Consider the following 23689-nt stretch of genomic DNA (forward strand, 5'->3'; position numbering starts at 1 on the left):
ACTAGTCGATGCAAAAATTCAACAAGAAAGGCAAGTGACTTTGGACTCAAATGTTATGACATGTATTGTCCTTGGGTTCATGATATTAACAACTCCTATAGATGACATGACCATTATCTCTAGACAATGGACCTTTATCGGCACATCAAGTTATCGATGGGTAATATACTTGTCGATAGAATATAGATCTAGGTGAACCTCATTCATCAATTGGATGAGCTCAGGGGTATGATGTTGGATGTGGAAGGACAAATATTGAGACTAGAGATGGGATCTCCACTTATATCTCCAATTCCTCTACCATGCAAGGTCAAGGAACAACCCATGAACCTCAGGCCTCAGTATCCTCATGATGTTTAGGCTTCTTGTCTCTCATGGTTTTATTCGTTGGGTTTCTATTTCTACCCTTCAAGGTTGTTGGCAGATTCTTTTTGGAGTTCATGTTTAGTTTTCTTAGCTTGTGGTCCTAGACTCTATGAATTTCAAATCCACACCAATTTTTTTATTGTTTTCCCTCATGGTAGGGAAACATTTTTACCTTTCAAATCTCAAACTATCAACTATGTTTCAATTATGTTTCCCTAGAATTCTTATTCTTCTATCTTTAATCTAGTTTCTATATGGTGGAATAGAAACACTAGAAAAAGTATCTCAACTAGAGTTTTGTGAAATTTTCAATTGCAAAAATTACTTAAAAATTAATTTTATATTTTATATTTCTAAAAATTAATTATTTAAAAAAAATTAAAAATAAACATTTCCACATAATTTACTTATAAAATAAATAAAATAATTAACATTTATCAATAAACTTATAATGTACAACATTAAAACCATCAATAAAATAATTTAAAAAAATTAATTAAAAAAAATACTTTAAATTTTCTATCTTAAATTTTATATATATATATATATATATATATATATAATAATAATAATAAGATCTAATACATCTCTACCTATTACTAATTTTTCAATTTTAACTAAACTATCTTAAATAATACTTACAAATCTAATACTTTTCGATTCTAAAATCCCTTTTATTAATAATAAAACTTCAACTAAAAACAAACAAACAAAACAACTTCACCACTAACCTAAATACACCACAATCCCCTCCAAATAAAATTCCTAACATCACCCGAACATGGGAAATTTGTAAACATCCATGACTATTCGCATACTTCACCTTTAAGATCTTTGGAATTAAGTGTGAATAAGGATTAATATTCACATATAGAAGTAAAACTATATAGTTAACCATCTTCCTAGAAAATTAGAAATCCGATATACTCCTTTTTTTAATATTTTTTTAACAATTATGTCATTTAGTTTTGGAATTATATAAATATTTTTTCATAAAATACACCTCCACTCCACATCTTCATTCCGTTGTCACTCCGAACATTTCGAGCTTTGCGAACATCGATGACCACTCCCATACTTGACCTTTAAGATCTTTATGAAAATAATTTTATTATGCTCTCTTGACTAAGCGCGAAATGCACACTTCTAATAATGTTTAAATATGGATTAACATTGTAATGGCCGTCTACATATAAAATTAGATTTTCGGTATGCTCCTTTTAATGACTATATAATTTAGTTTTCGAATAAATTTGAAAGCTCGATTTTTTTCCAAAATTGATTATAAATGTTAAATAAATTATTATATTTTGAAAATCAATTTTATAAATTAAACATTATCTAAAAATATAAAATTAACCATCCACTCAACCTCAAAATGAATATTACTGATTTAAAAGTTTATTTATACCTATAAATATAGATTTCGGTATAATAATAAACCTTTAGTGTGACATTTCTACAAGGATGTCGAACACTAACACATCAACCTGATTTAAAAACCCATTATAAATCTACGTGACTTTACATCACATCTACACCGCAACCCAACTGACTCTGGGGAAATTTGATCATTGATCTACCTTTTCGTCCCATTACCCGGTACCAGACAGTTTTCTCAGTTACTAGTAATGCATTTGCTGTCATCTGATTCAATATCTGGAGAGAGAAACCCCAATGGTCCAAAGGGCAATCCTTCTATTGCTACAATCCAAGCCACAATCCGAGGGGTTAGGTTCCCTCTAAAAACTATATGCAACCACCTGGAGCGATAAATCGTCCAATTTTATTCAACCATCTTATAACAGTTTCAATTTAAATGATTATATTTGAAAGCTTGGCCTGGAATATTCGACGCAGGAAGTCTGGTAGGTGACATAGACGACCTGGCAAACATGGTATTTAAATTTCTTGGCCCCCAGGCTTTTCCAAAAGGCCACCCACGGGTTTCCGTTGCGATCATCATTATTTGCCACAACAGATGCGGATTCGATGCTATCCCACACTCCTAACCCTATTATATGTCTTTTCGAGGGGGCAACCTCCTTTACATCACATAAATGAACAATTTTTGGATGATTCAAATGACAAAACCTCCTTTCTATATATAGGAGTCTAAGGGGTCACAATATAATCAGAGCCTACATAGCAATAATAATGTGAGAGGACAACAATAACAATAGTGGGCTTCTATGGGGTACAACGATAACAATATGGGGACTACATGGGCACAACAATAACAATAAGGGGTTACACTAATATTATAAGGACCTAACACACCCCTCTCCTTCAAAAAGGTGTTGTCCTCAACGCTTGAATAATTCTAGATGCTTATGTATAAAATTCTCACCCTCCCATTGTGGAATCTTCATTGGGTAAGTTCTTCCACATGATGAGATACTCTGAAATTAATCAATTTTGTAGTTGTCGATTTTTTGCTTTAGTGACTGCTTCAGGTTCCAATATGATTTTCCCTTCATTGTCAAGTTCTGCCAATATTGTTTGAACTGGGAGCTTGTCACCTATAACCTTCTTTAAGCATGAAACATGGAAACCTGAGTGCACTCGGGAGGATGCAAGAAGCTCCAATTTGTATGCCATAATACCAATCATTTGCAACACCTTGTAATGACAATAGTACTTTGGTGATAATTTATTATGCTTCTTAGCTTGCTTGAGGGACATTTGTTTGTATGGTTGTAGCCGTAAAAATACCTAGTCGCCTACATCAAAACTTCTTTCATTGCGATGTTGATATGCTTGTTATTTCATTCGATTACGTGCCAATGTGAGGTTATCCTTTAAGAGTTGGAGAACTTGTTGTTGATGCTCGATGTCATCTTCCAGTGTTTGAACCTTAGACTTTTCTCTTAAAGATGAGGTGATAAACGGTGGATAATATCCATAAAGTGCCATAAATGAGGTCATTTTTGTTGCAGTATGGAAGGAAGTGTGATACCACCATTCAGTGAGACGTAACCACTTGACCCATTATGTTTTTTTATCAGATACAAAGGAATGAAGATATCCTTCCAAACATTTGTTAACTATCCCAATTTTCCCATTAGATTAAGGATGATAAGATGAACTATGAGCTAATTGAGTATCTAGGCAAGAAGATAATTTCGTCCAAAAAGTTCCTGTGAAAATGAAATCTTCATCGTTTACAATAATCTTTGGGTTTCCATGCAGTTTTTGAACTGTTTCCATAAATGAAGTAGCAAACATACAGGCTCTAAATGGATGAGATACTACACAAAAGTGTGCATACTTGGTAGGTCTATCAATTACCACCATAATTACACGTTTTCCTTCGAACCTGGGCAAACTGTGATAAAATCCATTGAAACTTCCTCCCAAGGTTGTAACAAACTTGGGTTCTTAATTGTCACAACTTTGTTTTGTTGGAAAACCAAACATTTCGCCACAAACTTTGGAATATCAGATTTAGGGTCATCCCAAAAAAATTCCTTCTTGACACTGTGGTAATTTTCTAAAAATTGTGAGTGCCCTCATAAGGGAGAGGTGTGCAATTAGAAAAGAATATTTTCTTTGAGTTGGGAATTCTTACAAATGTGTAAGATATCTTTGTACCATAGTGAGTCATTTTTCTAGCTAAATATATCAGATGTATTTGGATCTTGTTGCAACTTGTGAATGAGTGTCCACACATCTTCGTCATTCTTCCATTCATCCCTTGATTTGGTTATCTAATCTGGTTGGATAATATAAATGGCACATAATAATGCTTCCACATCCCGATCCTTTCTTGAGAGTCCATCTGCAACAAAATTTTGCTTCCCTTTTTTGTAGATGATTTCAAATTCATAACCCAACATCTTTGCAACCCATTTTTGCTTCTCTTCGGAAGATAAAATTTGTTTGAAAACTTATTTAAGACTATCATGGTTTGTTTTTACCTTGAAGTGTCTTCGCATTAGGTAACATTGTCATTTCTTTAGTGCATGTAGTATTTCAAAAGTAATGGGTATCCTTCTTGCATTAAAACAACACCAATACCATTTCTTGAGGCATCACATTCCATAATAAAGGTTTTTGTGAAGTCTGATGTAGCTAAGACCCGTTTTTGACACATTGCCTCTTTAAGATGTTTAAAGGCCTTAGTTGATTCTGGAGTCTGAGAAAATGCATCTTTCTTCAGTAATATTGTTAGAGGTGTTTCTATTCTCCCATAATTCTTAACGAAATTGTGATAATACCATGTCAACTCGAGAAATCATTGCAGACGCTTTGTGGTTGTGATTTTCCATTCTTTAATGGATTTTATTTTGTTAGGGTCTAACTTAACGTACTCATGAAATACAATATGACCCAAATATTTCACCCCATGTACTCCAAAGAAACATTTGGAGGTTTTTGCATCTAATTATTTCTCCTCTAATAGTTTGAGCACCCACTACAACAAAACCAGTGATTTGCGCCAGATTTAACGCCAAATTTTAGTGCATTTTTTTGTAATTGTGATGAGCAACCTGGCGCTAAATCTGGCTCTATTGTACAATTTTTAAAGCGTCCTTTTTTGCACCTGATTTTGCATCCTTTTTCACGCTAGATTTTGCATCATTTTTTACACCAAACTATGCATCATTTTTCGCGTCAAATTTTCAACCAAGATTTGCATCTTATTTTATGATAGGTTTTGCTTCTAGTTTTGTGTCATTTTTTGCATCTATTTTTCATTCTCTTTTGCTTCCTATTTTGTGTCATTCTTTGCTTCCATTTTTGCACCATCATTTGCATCAAGTTTACACTGTATTTTGAATCCAATTTAACGTCTTTTTATGCATCCATTTTGTGTCAGTTTTTGCATCTAGACTTACGCCAGGTTTTGTATCTAGTCTTACACTAGTTTTTGCTTCTATTTTTGCACCAGCGTTGGTGCCTATCTTTGCACCATGTGTTGAATTTGATTTAGCACCAAATTTTGCATCCATTTTTGTGCCCATTTTTGCATCTTTTTTTGGATCATTTTTTACATCCACATTTACGTTTGATTTGTCTCCATTTTTCCCATCTCATTTTGCACCATATTTTGCGTCATTTGTTTCATCCAATTTTGCATCATTTTTAACACCATCTCTTGCATCTAATGTTACATCATTTTGAGAATCTAAATTTGCATTTATATTTGCATCTTATGTTGAGTCATGTGTTGTGTCCACCTTTGCATCTTATTTTGTGTCTAATGGTACATTCAATTTAGAGCCATTTTTTACGTGTACTTTTGTATTTGTTTTTGCACCAAGTTTTGCATCCAATTTTAAGCTATTTTATGCCCCTTTTTGCACCATTTTTTTGTGTCTACTTGTGTCCAATGTTGCACCATTATTTACACCGACTTTTTCATCCAATTTTGCATTTTTTTAGTGTCTAGTTTTACATCGTTTTCACCATCCAAATTTGCATCTTTTTTTGCCTCATTTTGTGTCCACATTTGCATATAATTTTGTGTCTGAGTTCGAGCCTAAATTTGCATATGATTAGGAATCATTTTTTACATCCAATATGACATCCTTGGTTTCACCTTTTTTCAGCCCCATTTTGCATCTTGTTTTATGTCTTTTCTTACATCTTTTTTTTTTTTTCCTTTTTTGCACCCAAGTTTGCATCCCAAATTTACACCATTATTTGCATTATCATTTGGCATATTAATTTGTAATTTTTTTTGCTTCTTTTTAACGCTCAACTTTGCATCTTATTTTACATCTAGTTGTTGTCTTTTTTTGCATCTAATTTGCTGCCCATTTATGTGTCCTTGTTTTTGCCCAATTTGATATCCTTTTGTATGCCATGTTTTGTTCCCTTCTTTGTGTCAACTATTGCACAATTTTTCACTTCTAATTTAAAACACTTTGTATGTCAATTGTTTGCATTTTGTATTAATTCCTAGTTTAACATCCAATTTTACTTTCAATTTTGCATCCATGGTTACATCCGCATTTGACTTCTTATATAGAGTATATTTTTCTTTACATATATGACCCCCTTTATAGATTCATAGTGAAATATATGATAGTTTCTAAATATCATAAAAGCAGATATCACAATTCAAAATCATTTGTAAAGAAATTTAAGAGAAATTGACAACATCCATCCAAAAAAATAACAATGTGTCATTAACAATTTTCAAAACATGTATAAAATAGCAACATAATACTAATAAAATCAGTATTATTTTTAATCAAAACAAGTAAAATTCAAATATGATTAACAAATCAAAATATTTCATGAATATCGTTATTCTACGATAAATTAACAACATACATAAATCAAACTCATCGTATGATTACAAAATCAAAATGTCTCATTGATATAGGGTAAATTCACAACACCCATCTAAACATAACAATGTCATTCTACACAATAATTTCTTCATAAAAAACAATGCATGTGCATGCCTAGCTACCACCACCAAGATCATCCTCATGATCATCTTGACCATCCTCATTACTCTGATCCACATCATCACCAACACCGCAACTATCATCATCATCTCCTCCTTCACCACCATCATCCTCATCCTCATCCTCATCATCTCCTGATATATGTTGAACATAATTTGGATCATCGTCTTGGCAATCATTACCTATAGCATTTTGACAAAAAAAATCAATATTACATGTTAGTATTAATTACATAACACAACACATGTTTTTGTTATACAATGTTAACCATAAAATGAAGTAAGATATAATATCTAATAGTACTAAAAAATAAAATGAAAATATGGTTTAAAAGTATATTGGAAATCCAACTAAGATTACATACCATAGAGTCCATCCAAACAACAAATTCAACCCATCTCTTTTGCTGCAGCACCTCCTTTTCCAAATGATTTGGAGGTCTTCCATATTTTAGTTCCTATCAATCAGTAAATAGGGAGAAATTAGATAACAATGACTTTCTTCATTAGATAACATTTGGGTCAATACCTGGGATAGCCAAAACCTGCTGAGTTCTTATTTGTTGGGAAGGGATTGAAGCTAGCTTTTGGGTGAGAATACGAAGCCTATGGTGGGCACTGCTCTGCTGCTCCCTCTGGTTCATCTACATGACATGCTGGTTACTGTATCGATCAGAGAGAAAAATGCATCTCATTCTAATAGAGAAACAGGTTGATCGTGAAGATCAAAATAGAAGTTTCGGGTGAGGTATAAGTGGAGAGGATCCTTGATGTGTTCTTTTAGGAGCTCGAGTAATAGGTTATGAGAAAATTGGTCGAAACAGCTAGAATATCTGCATGCACTAATTGCTGAACCCCGCTCCATCGTTAAACGTCTAATAAGAAAGAAAGAGTGATTGATATTGATGACCATTGATATTGACAAAAGATAGGAAGGTTTAGTTGTCAGGATAGAGAATCTCAAAAGGTGGTAAACCCTACTACTAATAGCAGTATGAGTAATTACAACAGTTGCCTGTATGCATTCACTAAAAAGAAATAATGCTTTGCTTGCTCAATCGACTAGTAATAATCCACATCTTACCCTTTTGAAAGCTTTCATGTAGTCAAACACACATCCATTGAGCTTCCCGCTTTTAAACACGATTGGGAGGCCATCCTACATTAGTACTGCTCCTGTGCCAAAACCTGAAGCATCACACTCAATTACAAATGGTTTTGAGAACTTTGGAGTTACCAATACAAGGGCATTAGACATGACTTCCTAATGTTATGCGACAATTTGTCAAGGTCAGCCAACAACCAAATTGCCCCCACTTGTGCTCAACGTTTTAGTTTAAAAAGGGGTGGCTTGCTAGTCATTTGCACACACACTCTTCTTGTGATCTCTTCCTGTCCACTTGTCTTTGGGTTTTGGTGGGAGGAGAGATCCTAGGAGACTATGCAGCCCTAATAAGAAGAAGCCCTAGCTCTATGTTGTCATGGAGGAGGCTTTAATGAAGCTACAATAACACAAGGAGAGATCTAATCGCAGGTCAAGGAGAGACCATATTCGATGTCCTCAAAGGCTTCTTAACATTGTCCTAAAGGAAGGGATCCTAGCCGCAATAAGGAAGAGTCCTAAACACAGAGATCTGGCCATTGCCCTAACACGCAATCTCCTAGCCGTAGCACAGAAGGAAGAAACAGCGAGGAGATAAGGGTTGTTTTAGGGTCAAAACAAAGGTTGATGTCATGGAGGCCGAGGGTGCTAGTTGTTATGCCAAGTTCTTGAGAGCTAAACGTTGTCGATTTTGACACTTCTTTGGGCATGTTTCAAGGGACCGAAAGCTACATGTTGTTGTTGTGCTAGGCCGCAGGCCATAGCACCACAACTGGGCTTGCCCAAGGCAGTCAAGAACTGGCTGCAATCAAGAACTGGCTTATACCCTAAGGCAGCAGCGTAGCAAGGGAGGGGCTCTCTTAAATTGTGCCGCAATCTTTCCAAGGGTTGTTTAGGGTCTATTGGAGGAGTCTAGGACTACAACAATGTGCCCTAATTAGCCAGTCACAAAAAAATGTATACAAAACAGGTTGGAGCAACATTTGAGGTCTGTTGGGTCAATGAGTTGACCAGTTTGGATCAGTTTGATATTGCAGCTTGAGGGTGCCAATTAGAAAGGTTGACTTGGAGAGTTAAGAGCCTTTCTTAGGAGCACATATTACAGTGAGTGGATTGGACATCTTTGGACTGTTGGGGGGCAATGTGTGGATGTCCAAAGTAGCCATAGACTAGCAGTGAATGATGCAACATACTTGGATGGATGCACCATGATAAATGCAGTGACTGTTGTGGGCAACATGGATGCAGCACAATGGTACAGTATGGTGATCATGGGCATATAGATATAGCAAAGCATGATGCATTGCAACAGCTTGTTGATGATGAGTACAACATGATGATGTGGTATTGCTCAGTGATGGAAGCAGGATAGTGATGAAGAGAAGCTCAGAGATTGGGTGCAGCACAGTGACGGGTGCAGCATGATGATGAGGTGCAGCACAATGATGGGTGTTGCATGGTGATGGAGTCACCTTGGATGATCAATTGAAGCAACATGACTTCACCTGAGTTTAAATCAGTTGCCTCAAGTGCCATCTTCTTAGAGAATATGGCTGCTCTTATTTAGATAAGTCAAAATGTTGACTTCTATTGTATATGTATTATCTCTCTCTGTGCTGAACTATTGAAGAACATGTAAGAAGAATTGATCAAGGATTTCCCCACATTGGGGCTTGTCCCTGGCTAGCACCACATCTTGTGTCCTCTTGTCTTGGCTTGTCTTCTACAATTTATGTTTATGTTCTATCTGCATTTTACTATCATGCTAAATGTGATTGCTAATCTGGAATTGATATTGAGCTAATATGGAAATATTGAAGTAAATTGAGCTAAGCATAAAACATACCTAAAATTAACAAGGTCTGGCAGAAGTCAGGTGAGATTTTCCTTTCTCAAGGAAAATACATTTTGAAGCTACTTGAAAGATTTGGGATGGTGGATTGTAAGTCCGTGACTACTCCAATGGAACTCAACTTCAAGAAGTTATGTGGAAGTGTTGTTGGGCACGATTTCGGAAATCATTCTGAATATCATCAACTCGTGGGGGGCCTAATGTTCTTAGTGAACTCCCATCTAGACATATGATTTGCAATGAATACATTAAGTCAATTTATGGTTGAGCCTCATCACATACATTGGATTGCTGCCAAGAATCTCTTGAGAATATCTTCGGGGCACAATCACCTATGGACTGAGACACATTGTTGGATATTTGAGGCTCCATGGTTATTATGATGCTGACTAGGCTGGCAGTGTGGTGGATCGTAAAAGCACTTCAGGATGTTGCTTGTCACTAGGTTCTGCTTCAATATCTTGGTTGAGCAGGAAGGAGAAATCGGTTGCTTTGAGCACCACCGAGGTCGAATACATTGCTGCTAGTATGGCCTCTTGTGAAGTTGTTTGGTTGAGGAAGCTCTTTAGTGAGCTGTTTGGGCATGTGTTGGATACCAGTGTGATCTACTGCAACAACCAAAGTGGAATTCGTCTTTCTGAGAATCCCGTGTTTCATGACCACTCCAAGAATATTGATATCAGGTACCACTTTATCCAGGATATGGTACAACAGGGAGCAATAAGGCTCCATCACATTGGGATTGATGAAAAGGTCATAGATATTCTTACAAAGCCCCGGGGGAAGGTCAAATTCTTAACCTTCTATGAACGACTTGGAGTCATGGAAAGACCCTCTTATGAGGGTCACGTTTGAGTTGGATATTGAGCTCTGGAGCTCCGGGGGGCTTGGGGTACTTCTTGTAACTATGAGAAACCATATGGTGAGTGGTTCACCTTCCCCTAGTGGTCCACTGTGTACAGGGTGACTGGTTCACCTTCCCTTGTGATACCCCATGATGGTTGGTATATACATAGGATGAGTGGTTCACCTTCTCCTATGGCATATGAGCAAGATGAGTGGTTCACCTTCTCTTGTCGATACGTCCTACCCATGCAGTCCGAGAATCGTAGGGAATACCTCTCATCTGGCCAATGAGTTGGGAAATGAGGATAGGGACCATAACACTACCGATGGACGCATCGTGTACTGCCGTACTCCTTATGCTAGGATGTTTGGTATTGATCTGGGATCAATTGATACTGATTGCGGGTCAGTGGAGAGTGGCAAGGTCTTGTCACTCACTCTCGATCATTTCTTCATTATTTCTTCATGCTTCAGCAGAGCAGAGCAAAGATGACAAAGATGGTACAGATTGACAAATGGTTTGGCAGGTGGATTTCTCACTAGCTGAGAGGGAGTGTTAAAATTGGCAAATAGGGTCAAACTCCACCTTGGACAGTTCATATGATGGAGATGATATTCTTATTTGATTCCTTTTTCCGAGAGGTGCAAGATTGATCTAAAGATCATCTCACTCTGACAAGCAGAAATGGAATTATGAACTTATTTCTTTTAAGGACAAATTGTCGAGGTCGGCTCCAGTCAAATGTAGGCTCATGAAACCCAACAGATGTGTCTCTTCACCCTCAACGTTGTGTATAAATAAGAGAGACATTTTCCTCATTTGGACACCATCACTCAACACATCTTTCTCTCTCCTCTCCTCATTGGTTCGTACAACAAAGGAGCAACTCTTCTTCTTCTCACATAGACTTAGGTTGACCGAAAATTTCAAGCTAAAATTGCAAGATTGTATTGGGCTATTTGCAACAGCGTTGATTGAGGGTCAAAACATCCCCTTTGACTACATTTTTCAAGCAAAAAAAATGATCTCTTGAGGACACATCTCTTGGCACAAAAACCGAGGAATTTGGAGTAGGTTGACCACAAGACCTTTGACCACAGTGTTGACCAAGTTTGATCGAGAATTTCAAGATTGTTTTGAGTTGATTCTAACTATCTTTGGAGGCCGAATTGACTGGGTTTGGCTGAGCTCATTTGGAGGAGATTTTTGTTGGTTTGACTAGCATTAACTTTATGGTTACAACATCTTGTTAACTGTTGTTTGGCTGGACTGTTTTGACAGTGATTGGGCAAGTAATTTTGTATGATGTACTCTTTCTCTCTCTCTCTCTCTGTGCTGAACTTTTGAAGAATAATAAGAAGATTTGATCAAAGGGTTTTCCCCACATTGGGGTTTTTCTCTAGCATCCGCCAAATATTGTGCCCTCTTGTCTTGACTTGTCTTATTCTTATTATTTATGTTCTATCTGCAAATACTATCAATATTTATGTGATTGCTAATCTGGAAATTTATATTGGGCTAATAAGGAAAATTGACGTAAATTGCTCTAAAGCATAAGAACATACTATTGTTATCTAAAATTAACAATCATTCTATAATTAGCATGATTAAAATGTAGAAAAATGTTATGGAGTGTCCGAGTAGTGTAGAACAGAGAAGCAAGAAAAAATACCACAAGACAACCATAGGGTTGATAGAACCATGTTTAGGCACATTAGATATTGCTTGGTGACAGAGTCTTACACCTTTGAAAGGAATATTTGTTTCCCTACATTTTTATTGAACAAATACAAACCTGAATATGTTCTAAGGACTATCATGGAGGGAGTCGAGATGACCCACAGGACCCATAGCTGAATACACAAGGGATTTCAATGCTGGAAATCTAGTTTATAGCATAGTAGCAAGATTTGGTCATATTGCTCTTTATTATATGGAAATTCGGCAACAGTACAAAATTCAGTATGTTTTCACTGCAATGCAGATACAGAACAGTTCACTTACCTTATAATGTCTTTGATACCCATCAACATATAAGCCCCAAAAAAACAGAGCAAAAACCTCAAAAAAATAAAAATAACAGTAAGAAAACAGTTAAAAATAAACTACATTGCAGAATTTTCAAAGAATAAATTGCTTTTTCTAGTTTTAGTGTGTTCTGAGGATGAAATTCTTCTAAAATATGGAACAAAACGCTTATTTTCATACTGAGAAATATAGATTTCCATATTGGAACCATGCTGCATTTCTTTATTAGGTATTTTCCATACTGAGTTGTATTTAAATACATATTCGGATTCAAATTTTGCTACTATGGTTTATAGCCATTCCTAGTTACACGTATGCTGAAATCAGGGAGGTCAAGGTAATCAGATAAATTTTCACAACAATTATGAACAAGAGGCAACCTTCCTTGAAATTCTTGAACCTCCAGTAATCAGAAAAATTGTCACAACAATTATGAACAAGAGGCAACCTTCCTTAAAATTCTTGAACCCCCTACCCTTGCCTGGATTTGCTCACGGCGCCAATCAGTCCTCATGTACATGTACATCAAAATATTTATTATATAATTAACTATAAATTTGTTAACATTAAAAGGACAAATAGATCCTCTGTTCATGTAGAGATGCTCACTGACGACCATGTTGACAATGGCGATGAGAGGGAGAAACTGTCGTGATATCCAATCTTCAATATGCATATTTTAGATAATAAAGACTGACCTACTAAGTTAACCAAGTAGCCGTTATACAAAGTACACATAAATGAAGCTCAAAGCTAAGAGATTTTTTTTCTCACTTTCTTTGCTTCCCAAACAAACTATTACTCGATTTTTCTTATTAGATTTCAAAATTTAATGAAATTATCTGGCTGGGAGCATTGTTACAGTGCATGGCTTTTATCCACTATCTCCACTACAAATTTTGAAATGACAACGAAAAATCCATTAAGACCGGAATCTCCACACAGCAGTGAAAGCAGAGTTCATTATTCAAGAACAAAGTAAAGCGAACCAAATACTCTAAGAGCAGGACATGCATGAGTCCTCCAGACCCAGATCCACTAGATTGATTACATCATTTTTTCAGCTGGATGAAGCATTGATGACCCGGTAGATGCACCAGTCATGAGCAAAAATAACAGACGATCAGTGATTCAGAAGCACCCTTACCAACCACAGTTGAGATCATCCAGATAATCCACAAGGCCATATAGGTATGCTATCTTACAAAATCTATAATTCTCAGCTTATATCTTGTAGACACTAGTCAGACACCCATCACCAGGGTTCTCCCTTCCACACGTAACCCGTCAAACTTTGCAGTCCGATGAGCTTCAATAAAGTTTGCCAGGATAGAATCCAGCCTGGTTTATGGCCCTGCATACCTCTCCTTTGATGCTTAGATAAATTAGGACTTATTTATTTTCTAGGCTTCTGCTATTAGTCTCGTCTTCATCGTATCAGGTTTATCTGTTATTATAACCCTTGAAAATCTGATAAGGAAATCCAAGAGATGCTTCTCCATATTTGTGAATGGCATTCTTCGTAAAACTGTTGACATAGACTAGTGCACCTAAATCTGGGGGATTTAAACTGGTTACCTACTAACACGTAACCAGAACCAGCCAAATGCTCAACAACATTGGCTACAAAGAATTGAGATAATCACCCCTTTGTTATTTTATCTTTTGTCATTCTGTTAAATCTGAAATCTTATTTGTAGTCTCTCCTTTTCAGCGAATACCTTTAAGCACTCCAGCATCAATATATAGTTTTAGTCCCATTAACCTAATGTCCTTTCATCATTTGTGGACATTTATATAATTTATTTCTTTATTCCGAAATTCTTGTTAAAATTATTATTTCCATTTCTTTATGAACCTTCTGCTGTCGAGTAATTGGTGTTATTTTGAGCAAAATAATTTGTAAATGAAGTTTCTTGGTTAGTGAAAAGCCCGCCAAAAGTACCTCTACGCCAAGTAGATCCCTGGAAAGTGTCTACCTCTCAATGTTAGTGACATCTCAACGCATTCACCCATTCGGGAGCTTTCACAGGCAGTCAGCGTCGTATGTAGAGCATCTAGCTCTGCGGGCCTCACAGTTTGTGAGGAAGAGTAAGTAGATCGCAGAGTATTTGCTTATTTCACTCCTTTCGGAAAACCTATAAATTTTTTAAAGTAACTGCTACTTACGAATCATAAGTTTTTTAAAATAAATTCTACTTAGTTTCAGATTTTTAGATTTTTAAGGGGTTTTACCGACCCAGAAATAGAGATTCAATAAATGGAAGAGAAGCTTACTGATGGTGACATCGCCGTCGGGGCTCTGGAGCATCTTGTCCATTCCCTTGGGGCCGAGTGAGGTGCGGAGGATTCTCGCAACGGACCTGGCGGCCGCAATGTTGGCCTTCTGAGCATCTAAGCCTCTGATTCGGATCTTCTGCTCCTGCTCCTTTATTATGATAAATGGCCTCCCGTACTCATCAAATTCCAGCGCCATCCCTGCAAACAGTAACAGATTGCAGCACAGAGATTAAAACCTAAACATACAAGAGTGGCTGCTAAAAACACACTGGATTTTGAACCAGAAACCTGAAATGCGTGTACTCCTCTCTGTGTGGAAGACTGAATGTGCAGGTGGAAATCCATTGAAGTTAAAAATGGAACATACCTTGGCACCGTCAATGAACTGAAGAACCGATCGTGGGGTTCGAGTGTCTGCTACTGGTGAAACCCTAATTCGCAAATCTCTGCAATCTCGTCTTCGCTCCCGCCCTGGGAAAAGCGAACAGATCCTCCTTCTTGTTCTAGAACGTAAACGAAGTTTGGGTTGGGAGGGGTTTTGTAAAGAAAAGTAAAGCTTTACCTTTTTTCAAAAATGCTAATTTCATAGTGAAAAACAGTAAATACATTTTTTTTTTTTCACATCACTAGTTAAGTAGTTATATAATGTTTTTGGTTCTTGGTTAGGTTGGAAAATATTTATAATAATATAATTTTATGGTTGTTGTTTAAGTTTATTAGGTGTTATTAAAACAATAAATACATTTTTTTTATTTTCACATCACTAAAGAAGTAGCTATATAATGTTTTTGGTTATTGGTTAGGTTAGAAAATATTTATAATAATAATAATATAATTTTATGGTTGTTGTTTAAGTTTATTAGGTGTAATTTTTTTTAATTTGAATTTAATAATTTTTAAATGGAAAAATATGATTTTAATTTGGTTGTATTGAAAATATTTATATGTTTTTACATATAAGGTGGGTGCAAACAAAGGAGAATATATAGTAAGTCTATTTAATAGTTAATAACAAGTGTTAATTTCTTAAAATTATATGATAAATTTGAAAGGAGTAGGGTATGTATCTTTTTTCGGGTGAAATATATTAAAATTATTGTGTGAATGGGGTTGTAAGACCCTATATTTTCATCCTGGGAAAATATAGTCCTCTCTTAGCCACTTGCATAGTTTAGATTGTCATAAGCAAAGTAGGTACATTGTCTTAAGATGTAAACATTTCATTTTAAGCAGTGTCATAATGTGGTTTCAGCGAAGCATTAAAAGATGGAATGAGCATGCACATTTGGGATGCTAGTGTTATATTCAGCTTGAGGCATGATTGCACGTCTAAGAAGACTCTAACAAGGGCTGCAGAGGAGAGGTTGGGGGATTGTAGTCTCACTTAGAAGTGTATACAAGCAAGTTAAGCCCTATGAGAAGTTGTGAAACAAAATTAAGGGATTTGACAAGTTGCACGAAGGCAACTTAGTAGTGGTACTAAGTGAGCAATCCTTGATTCAACTTGATACTCTCTCCTTGGCACTACCACTTTGTAAGATGGAGAAGAAATGTGAAATAGATGTGCAACCCACTAAAGAAGTTGAAGGTTGTTGTAATGTATATCGGTGGTTATGTCATGATCTGAAAGGAAGTGTTGGAACTTGGAAGGTGACCATTAGAGTAGATTTACCATGGAGTGCAAGGAGGTGCAAGGATCTGATAAGGAGTGAACTACACAAATCTAACAAGTAGGCCATATTGGGTTAGGATATTACTATTTTGGGACATCCAAAGTTGAAGGTGAATTTTATGGAGGTGCAGTCGAAGTGCTTGGGTGTGTGCCACAGCATAAGGGTATCTAGGACTTTTATTGTGTGTTAGTGGTGTTAGTGCATTGTGTTTGATCAACACTAGCTAGAATGTGTTCCATGAAGGAAAAAATCCCACAAATTTGGGATGACTTAACCATTTAGCATTTAAGGTGTGTTATGTCCTAGTTTTGAGGAGACAATTAGAACCATCTTAGAGTGTTATGGGTTGTGCCATGGACTTAGGTCCACTTATATGGGTTGAGGTGTAAAGGTACCGTGTGAGTTGAGGAAAATTATTACAATGCTTACCTATATAAAGTGTTTATGATATAAGATTAATAAGTTTTTGTTGGAGAATGGAAGAGGAGGTTAAGAAAAGAGAAGAATTAAGGTTTTTTGTAAATCAATCAAAAGGAATGAACTTGTTAATCTTATTAGCAAGATTGTTCAAGTTGTCTCTTCAATAGGAGTGAATTTTGGCTAGGACTAGGGAGTTAAGCATTGATTGGGTACTCTGGAAATCCAAGACCTAACATATCCAAGCTAGTCCATTAAATAGATTCATCTTGGGCAAGGGTTGTTAAGGCTAAGGTGCAAATATCCCCTCTTTAATGTGGGTTTTTAAACCTTCCATTTGAGAAATGCTAAAAACAAGGTTGTGATCTTGAAAGGAGGTCCTTGGTTTTCCCAAAACTCAATGTTAATGCTTAATCCATTGTGTGATTCTTCCTATTTGTGTTTGGCCTTGAATGGTGAGATCGATCTTTGGGTCCAATTATCAATCTATCGTTTCATTTATGTGTTGATAAGGTCTTAAGCGCTCTTATACATCATGAGCCATATGAACTGTGTAGAGCCAAGAGCCATCGGTAATAGAATTGGTAGTAACAACATACCAAGCAGCTCTGCTACTGCTGTTCAATGAAGCTAGGAAGATGAGCTGTGTAGAAATTAAATCTCAACTAAATTTGGAAGATGAAGATCTTATTCAACTTCTGTATTTAGTTTCATGTGGCAAGATCGAGATTCTTCTAAAGGAACCTAGCACTGCAACAATATCTACAAGTGATAATTTTGAATTCAATCCTCCCTTTTCGCACAAGTTGAAAAATATTAAGATTCCACTTACAGATATGAATGCAAATGAGAGGAATAGAGTGATTGAAAATGTAAAAGAAGACAGACATTTCTGAATAGATTCAACAATAGTTCTCATCATGAAGGCTAGAAAAATCTTACCTCAGCAACAACTATTGAGTGAGTGTGTTGAACAGTTCCAAAGCACATTCAAGCCCGAACTTAAAGCAATAAAATCCAGAATTTAGGACTTGATCTCAAAGGAGTACCTGGAACATGACAATGAAAACAGTAATTTATTGAGATATATAGCCTAATATCGCTGATTGAGATGCAAGTCGAAAACAAATCTGTAATGCAACATATGGTTAATTTTGTTTTATTTTAGAGAAATAAAACATATCACAGATTGGATTTTCCATGTGAGTTCGACTGACTAACATAGAAATACTCTGTTTTGCAAAAGAGGATGAAGAAGTTTTCCAGGTCAGCTAATTAGTCACCCAGTTCTACCTTAAAGAGGAGGGACTTAGATAATGCACGGTTTTTGTGCCACAACTCATCAGAGGAGAGAACACTGCTCGACTCATGCTACTGTTCCTTAAATTTTCTTTTATGTTTCAGACAGGGAATTCCATCCCTTCGTCTACAAGGAAATAACATAAAGTGGCGATGGATCGATATAGAAGCTAAAATTATTTGGATCTAAAGGAGTGGTGGTTTTATCCACTACTCCAGCTAGTGCCTAAAAAATATAAAATTTGGGTTTGGTGGTTTTGAATTCCATTGTCACTGAAGGTAGGTATAGCCTAATTTTGGTGTCCACCAGAAACCTATCAATTACTTTGGCTATACCATCTTTACCCTTCCTTTCATTACACCAATCTTACAAATAGCATGCACTTTCAGAACCTAGTCAAAGAGCCCCCAACTCCAATGGTTTTTCAGACTGGTTATGATTTCAAACCCTGCTTCGTCTGAAACCCCAAGTGTAGAAGATAGTTTTGATTTTGAAATGCTAATAGTATTGACAGTGGATGTCAACAATATCACTGACTGCGAGAACAATCTGCCCATGCATATGCTCTTCCTTGATTATGATATTGAAGATAGGCAAAGGAAATTATACCAATGAGATAGATCAATGCTTCAGAGAATGAAGATCGGTGGATACTCCTGGACTTATTATGGAGATTGAAGACACAACAAAAGTCTGACATTCCTTAGAAGTGAAGTCAGATGATCTTTGGTATCATAGAGATTTGTTCCTTTCACTTCTTGATAGTCACCTTACTAGCTAGTGCCAGTGAGAAGTATCAGTGAGTTCTGAGGGAGCAACATATCTTTTCTTACTATGCCAACTATATGCCGTAGACTTGAATCTAAACAGCGAATTGTCAACAATGGTGTCTTGTAACTTAAAAAAAAAACTCAACAGTGCCTTCTGGATCTTAAATTCAACAAGTTTATTTATGCTGGTCTCTGTAAGATTACAGTCTTCATTAGGGGTTCTTTCCATGGTCATATAAGATGATGCCATTTGATTGTATTGGTTAGATTACATATAAACATCGAATTCTCAACAATGGTGTCTTGTCACTTAAAAAATACTCAACGGTGCCTTATGGATCTTAAACTCAACATGTTTATTTATGCTGGTCTCTATAAGATTACAGTCTTCATTAGGAGTTATTTCCATGGTCATATAAGATGATGCCATTTTGACGCTATTGGTTAGATTACATATATATGGAGTATCGATTCCATATTAACTATGCATCAATGCCAAAATATGTCGCAGAGAAGGAATGCAGATTGATGCCATTCAGTCAAACTGACTTTGTTGTAGAGGAACGTGTCAGTCGACCTGTGTGTTAATGTTATACATAATGCAGAGGAACAAAGTCTTATACATCGTGAGCCATATGAACTGTGTAGAGCCAAGAGCCATCGGTAATAGATTTGGCAGTAACAACATACCAAGCAGCTCTGCTATTGCTGTCCAATGAAGCTACGAAACTAAGCTGTGTAGAAATTAAATCTCAACTAAATTTGGAAGATGAAGATCTTATTTGACTTCTGTATTTAGTTTCATGTGGCAAGAACAAGATTCTTCTAAAGGAGGAACAAAGTCTTATACATCAACCTTGTGTTAGTCAACCTGTGTGTTAATTTTATACATAATGCAGAGGAAAAAAGTCTTATACATCGTGAGCCATATGAACTGTGTAGAGCCAAAGACACATCTATATATATACAGAGGATAGTGAGACACATATGTGCAGTGAAGCCTACTATGTCACAAAGGAACAATGTCTCTATGTCAATGTGATCATTGATGAATGGATGAACAGTGTACAATGTAGTATACAAGAGATGGGAGACTGTAACTGAGAGCAATAACAAGGTCCCTTAAGAACGATAAAGATTTAGAGCGAGAGACTTCTTGTGGCGAGAGTCATGTAAAAAAACCTACAAACTTTGTAACCAGTCATTACATCAGAGGGAACAACACATCAGTACTATCATTACTGAGACAATCCATCTTTTATCTGGAACAAAATCATACATATCTTGATGAGAGAACACATTCTTGCAGTCTACAAAATCGATTGAAATGTCTGCTTCTGTTTCAAGAATAGAATCAGTTATACCTGAACAAGGGAACATATCCCACTGCCTCCCTGACCCGTGCACTTTCCTTCTCTCATGCCACTAATAGCTTCAATAACTTCAATCTAATGATGATATGGTATTGCTGGCCCTTTTTCGTTCCCATCGCGTCCTTTTTTGTTTTTGGTAATCCTCCCACGTCCCCTCCTTCCACCTTTTTTCCTATTCCAAATCAGGGTTTTCCCAGAGCGAATGTTCTATGGTCAGCATATTGAAGATGGAGGAGATCCATAGGTTCCAGCGCTGGCCCTTTTTCGTTCCCACCACGTTTTTTCTGGTTATCCTCCCAATTCCCCTCCTTTCGCCTTTTTTTCTATTCGAAATCGAGGTTTTCTGGAGCGAATCGGAGTTTCCTGCAGCGAATGATCTACGAAGTTTTCTGGAGCGAATCGGGGTTTTCGTGTGCGAATGATCTATGATCAGCACATCAAACATGGGAGTGAGATCCATAGGTTCCAGCACTGGCTTTTTTTTCATTCCCACCACCTCTTTTTCAGGTTATCCTCCCAATTCCCCTCCTTCCGCCTTCTTTCCTATTCGAAATCGGGGTTTTCTGGAGCGGATCGGGGTTTTCTAGAGTGAACGGTCTGGTCAGCCCATTGAACATGGAAATGAGGGGCGGATCGGGGTTTTCTGGAGTGAACGGTCTAGTCAGGCCATTGAACATGGAAATGAGGGGCGGATCGGGGTTTTCAGAGTGAATGGTCTGGTCAGCCCATTGAACATGGAAATGAGGGCCATAGGTTCCAGTGTAGTTAGGGCAAGCCAAAAAACAAAAGTCATTGTTATTGCCATCTATTGAAATTACAATAATATGTGATAAATACATAAATAAATAAATAAATAAATAAATATATATATATATATATATATATATATATATATATATATTATCTCCAAATAACAATTACACATGAAATAAATAAATCAAATAATTAAATAAATATATATATATATATATATTCATCATCTCTAATTTTTTTTTTAAAGAACTATTAACTTAACAACTAATTTTAAAATTCTTTTATATTTATTTTTTAAAGAACTATTAACTTAACAACTAATTTTATAATTCTTTTTATATTTATATATATACATATAATATATATATATATATATATATATATATATATATATATATATATATATATATATATATATTTATAACTAGTTAGTTATACTTCTATAACTAGTTAATTATACGTTTTTCTAATATTTATATTTTCTATGTATTTATTAAATAGTTAATACTTTTAGCTATCTATTAACTCAACAACCAATTAAATTAAAATTACTTTATACATATAATTTATATATTTATTTAAAGGTAAGGTCCCTTATTAAAACTAACTTCCATTTAATTTATTAAATAAGATATATATATATATATATATATATATATATATATATATATATATATATATATATATATATATATATTTTTTATCTTGGTCCCAAGTCAAATTTAACTGTTGATCTAGTTAGTTGTTGGAGGCTCTGCTCAAACTATTTAACATGCAAAGTTGGATCTGATTCTTCAACTTGTCCTGACGATGAACCACACTGGTTGGTTCGAAACGCCTAAACAAATGATATATCTTGTGATTTACGCTGGAAAAATTTCTCGTAAACTACACATTAAGAAAGTTTGTGCACTCCTATATGGATAAACATGCTTATTATCTTTCATGAGTTTCATCAAATATTTAACATATTATTCATCAACTTTATTTAGATATTCATCATCTCCAATTAACAAATATACATTAAGCAAGTTCATGCACTCTTATATCGATAACATGCTTATTATTTTTCATGAGTTTCATTAAAGATTTAACATATTATTCATCAACTTTGGATTTGGCGAGGATGAATTCTAGTATATTACCAAGTGTGTTTTTTTCAATTGTAGTTCTTACTTTCATGATTAATTTGGTTGTAGTTTTTACTTCCACGATTAATTTAGTCTAAGTTCTCTAGGTAGTCATTAATGATCTATTCAGTATGTGGGGGTTTTACTTTTCAACAAATATGAAGTATCTATGTTACATTGGGACCTAGTGACCTTGTTGAAAAACCCTAGCAAACATCTTTGAAACTATTTACTACCACTAGTTGAACTTGAGATATCTCAAAAACTAAAAGGAACAAATAAGGGTTGCTTTGCCAATCCACTCATAACCTAATCCACTTTGGTGTACTTATATTCTCAAAGTGAATCAAATACCAAGAATGATATATGTCTGCTAAAACCTATAATCACATTGTTTCCCTTATAGCAACTGAAAACTTCTATACCTAGTTGTTGAACTTTTGCAACCAATTATAAACCTTCAACAAGAAGTAGTTTTCTAACGAGAATTATTGCCATATCTTCCTTCGTTTTACGAGGAAAAAGAAATAAAATTTCATTTGTTATCAAAGGTAAACCAAATTCATTATTTGCATACTTCCAAACCTAGGGTTTCGTATCCAAAGTAGATCCTAACCACATCAATGAAACAAACTTTGTTTTTATGTATCATCCAAACATTATGTACAATTACAGACTCACCTCTAATCCATTGTTTATAAAAATGTTGAATATTTTCATACATGATATACTGAACAGTTGGACAATGAAAATAGTTGTCATCGCTATTCTTCCATTTATATGCTTTTTGCAACTTATTTGAAAGAGCAATTTTGTCCCAACAATTAGACTTGTAGCATAAAGAACATGGTTAATACATATGATTAGACCAAAAACTAGTTACTACCAAAATTCAACCAAAAAAAATATTACTGCATAAAAATAGAATTAAAAACAAAAAAATATAAAAACAAAAATTTCCCAAATTAAAAATAAATAAATGATAAACTTTTTTTTACCAAAATTTAGTGATTTTTTTGGTGCTAATACTAACATCACCATTACAACAAGATATTTTTCTAGTGCTAATACTGCCATTACAACAAGATATAAGAGGGATATAATGCAAAAATTTTAATAATAATATGTATGTAGAAGATGGTCTTCAGACTGGTGAATTCATGATAATCAATGGGACTACAGTCAAAATAATTGGATGTTATTTACTTTTTTACATAGATTGTCAAAATAATTGGATAAATCGGTTTTTTTTAACCAAAATTTAACAAAAATTTTGCTAGTGCTAACATTAGAACCACCATTACAACAAGATATCTTTCTAGTGTTGACAACACCATTATAGTAAGATACCTCAAGAGAGACAGAAAATCTAAA

General features: G+C 35.3%; 1 protein-coding gene across 1 annotated transcript; it reads right to left on the bottom strand.

The window, feature by feature from the left end:
- Window positions 1-6616: 6616 nt before the first annotated feature.
- On the bottom strand, window positions 6617-15035 carry LOC149139573 (uncharacterized). The gene is made up of 3 exons (XM_089450173.1): window positions 14897-15035; window positions 7156-7248; window positions 6617-6925 (listed from the first exon to the last, which is right to left on the bottom strand). The coding sequence occupies exons 1-3, from the start codon at window positions 15011-15013 to the stop codon at window positions 6692-6694; spliced, it is 444 nt and encodes a 147-aa protein (XP_089306299.1). The 5' UTR covers window positions 15014-15035; the 3' UTR covers window positions 6617-6691.
- Between the last annotated feature and the right edge of the window lie 8654 nt (window positions 15036-23689).

The sequence above is a fragment of the Pinus tabuliformis genome, chromosome X (genome assembly GCF_031772625.1).
Source record: "Pinus tabuliformis cultivar Carrire ecotype Pingquan chromosome X, CPIR1, whole genome shotgun sequence".
Classification (NCBI taxonomy): Eukaryota; Viridiplantae; Streptophyta; class Pinopsida; order Pinales; family Pinaceae; genus Pinus; species Pinus tabuliformis.

Excerpts from the sequence above, each read along its gene's own strand:
- LOC149139573 (XM_089450173.1), bottom strand. The coding sequence starts at position 15,013 with ATGCTCAGAAGGCCAACATTGCGGCCGCCAGGTCCGTTGCGAGAATCC. Across the intron at positions 7,249-14,896 it reads CGACGGCGATGTCACCATCA|GAACTAAAATATGGAAGACC; the intron begins GTAAGCTTCTCT and ends ACTGATTGATAG. Across the intron at positions 6,926-7,155 it reads TTGTTTGGATGGACTCTATG|GAGATGATGAGGATGAGGAT; the intron begins GTATGTAATCTT and ends AACATATATCAG.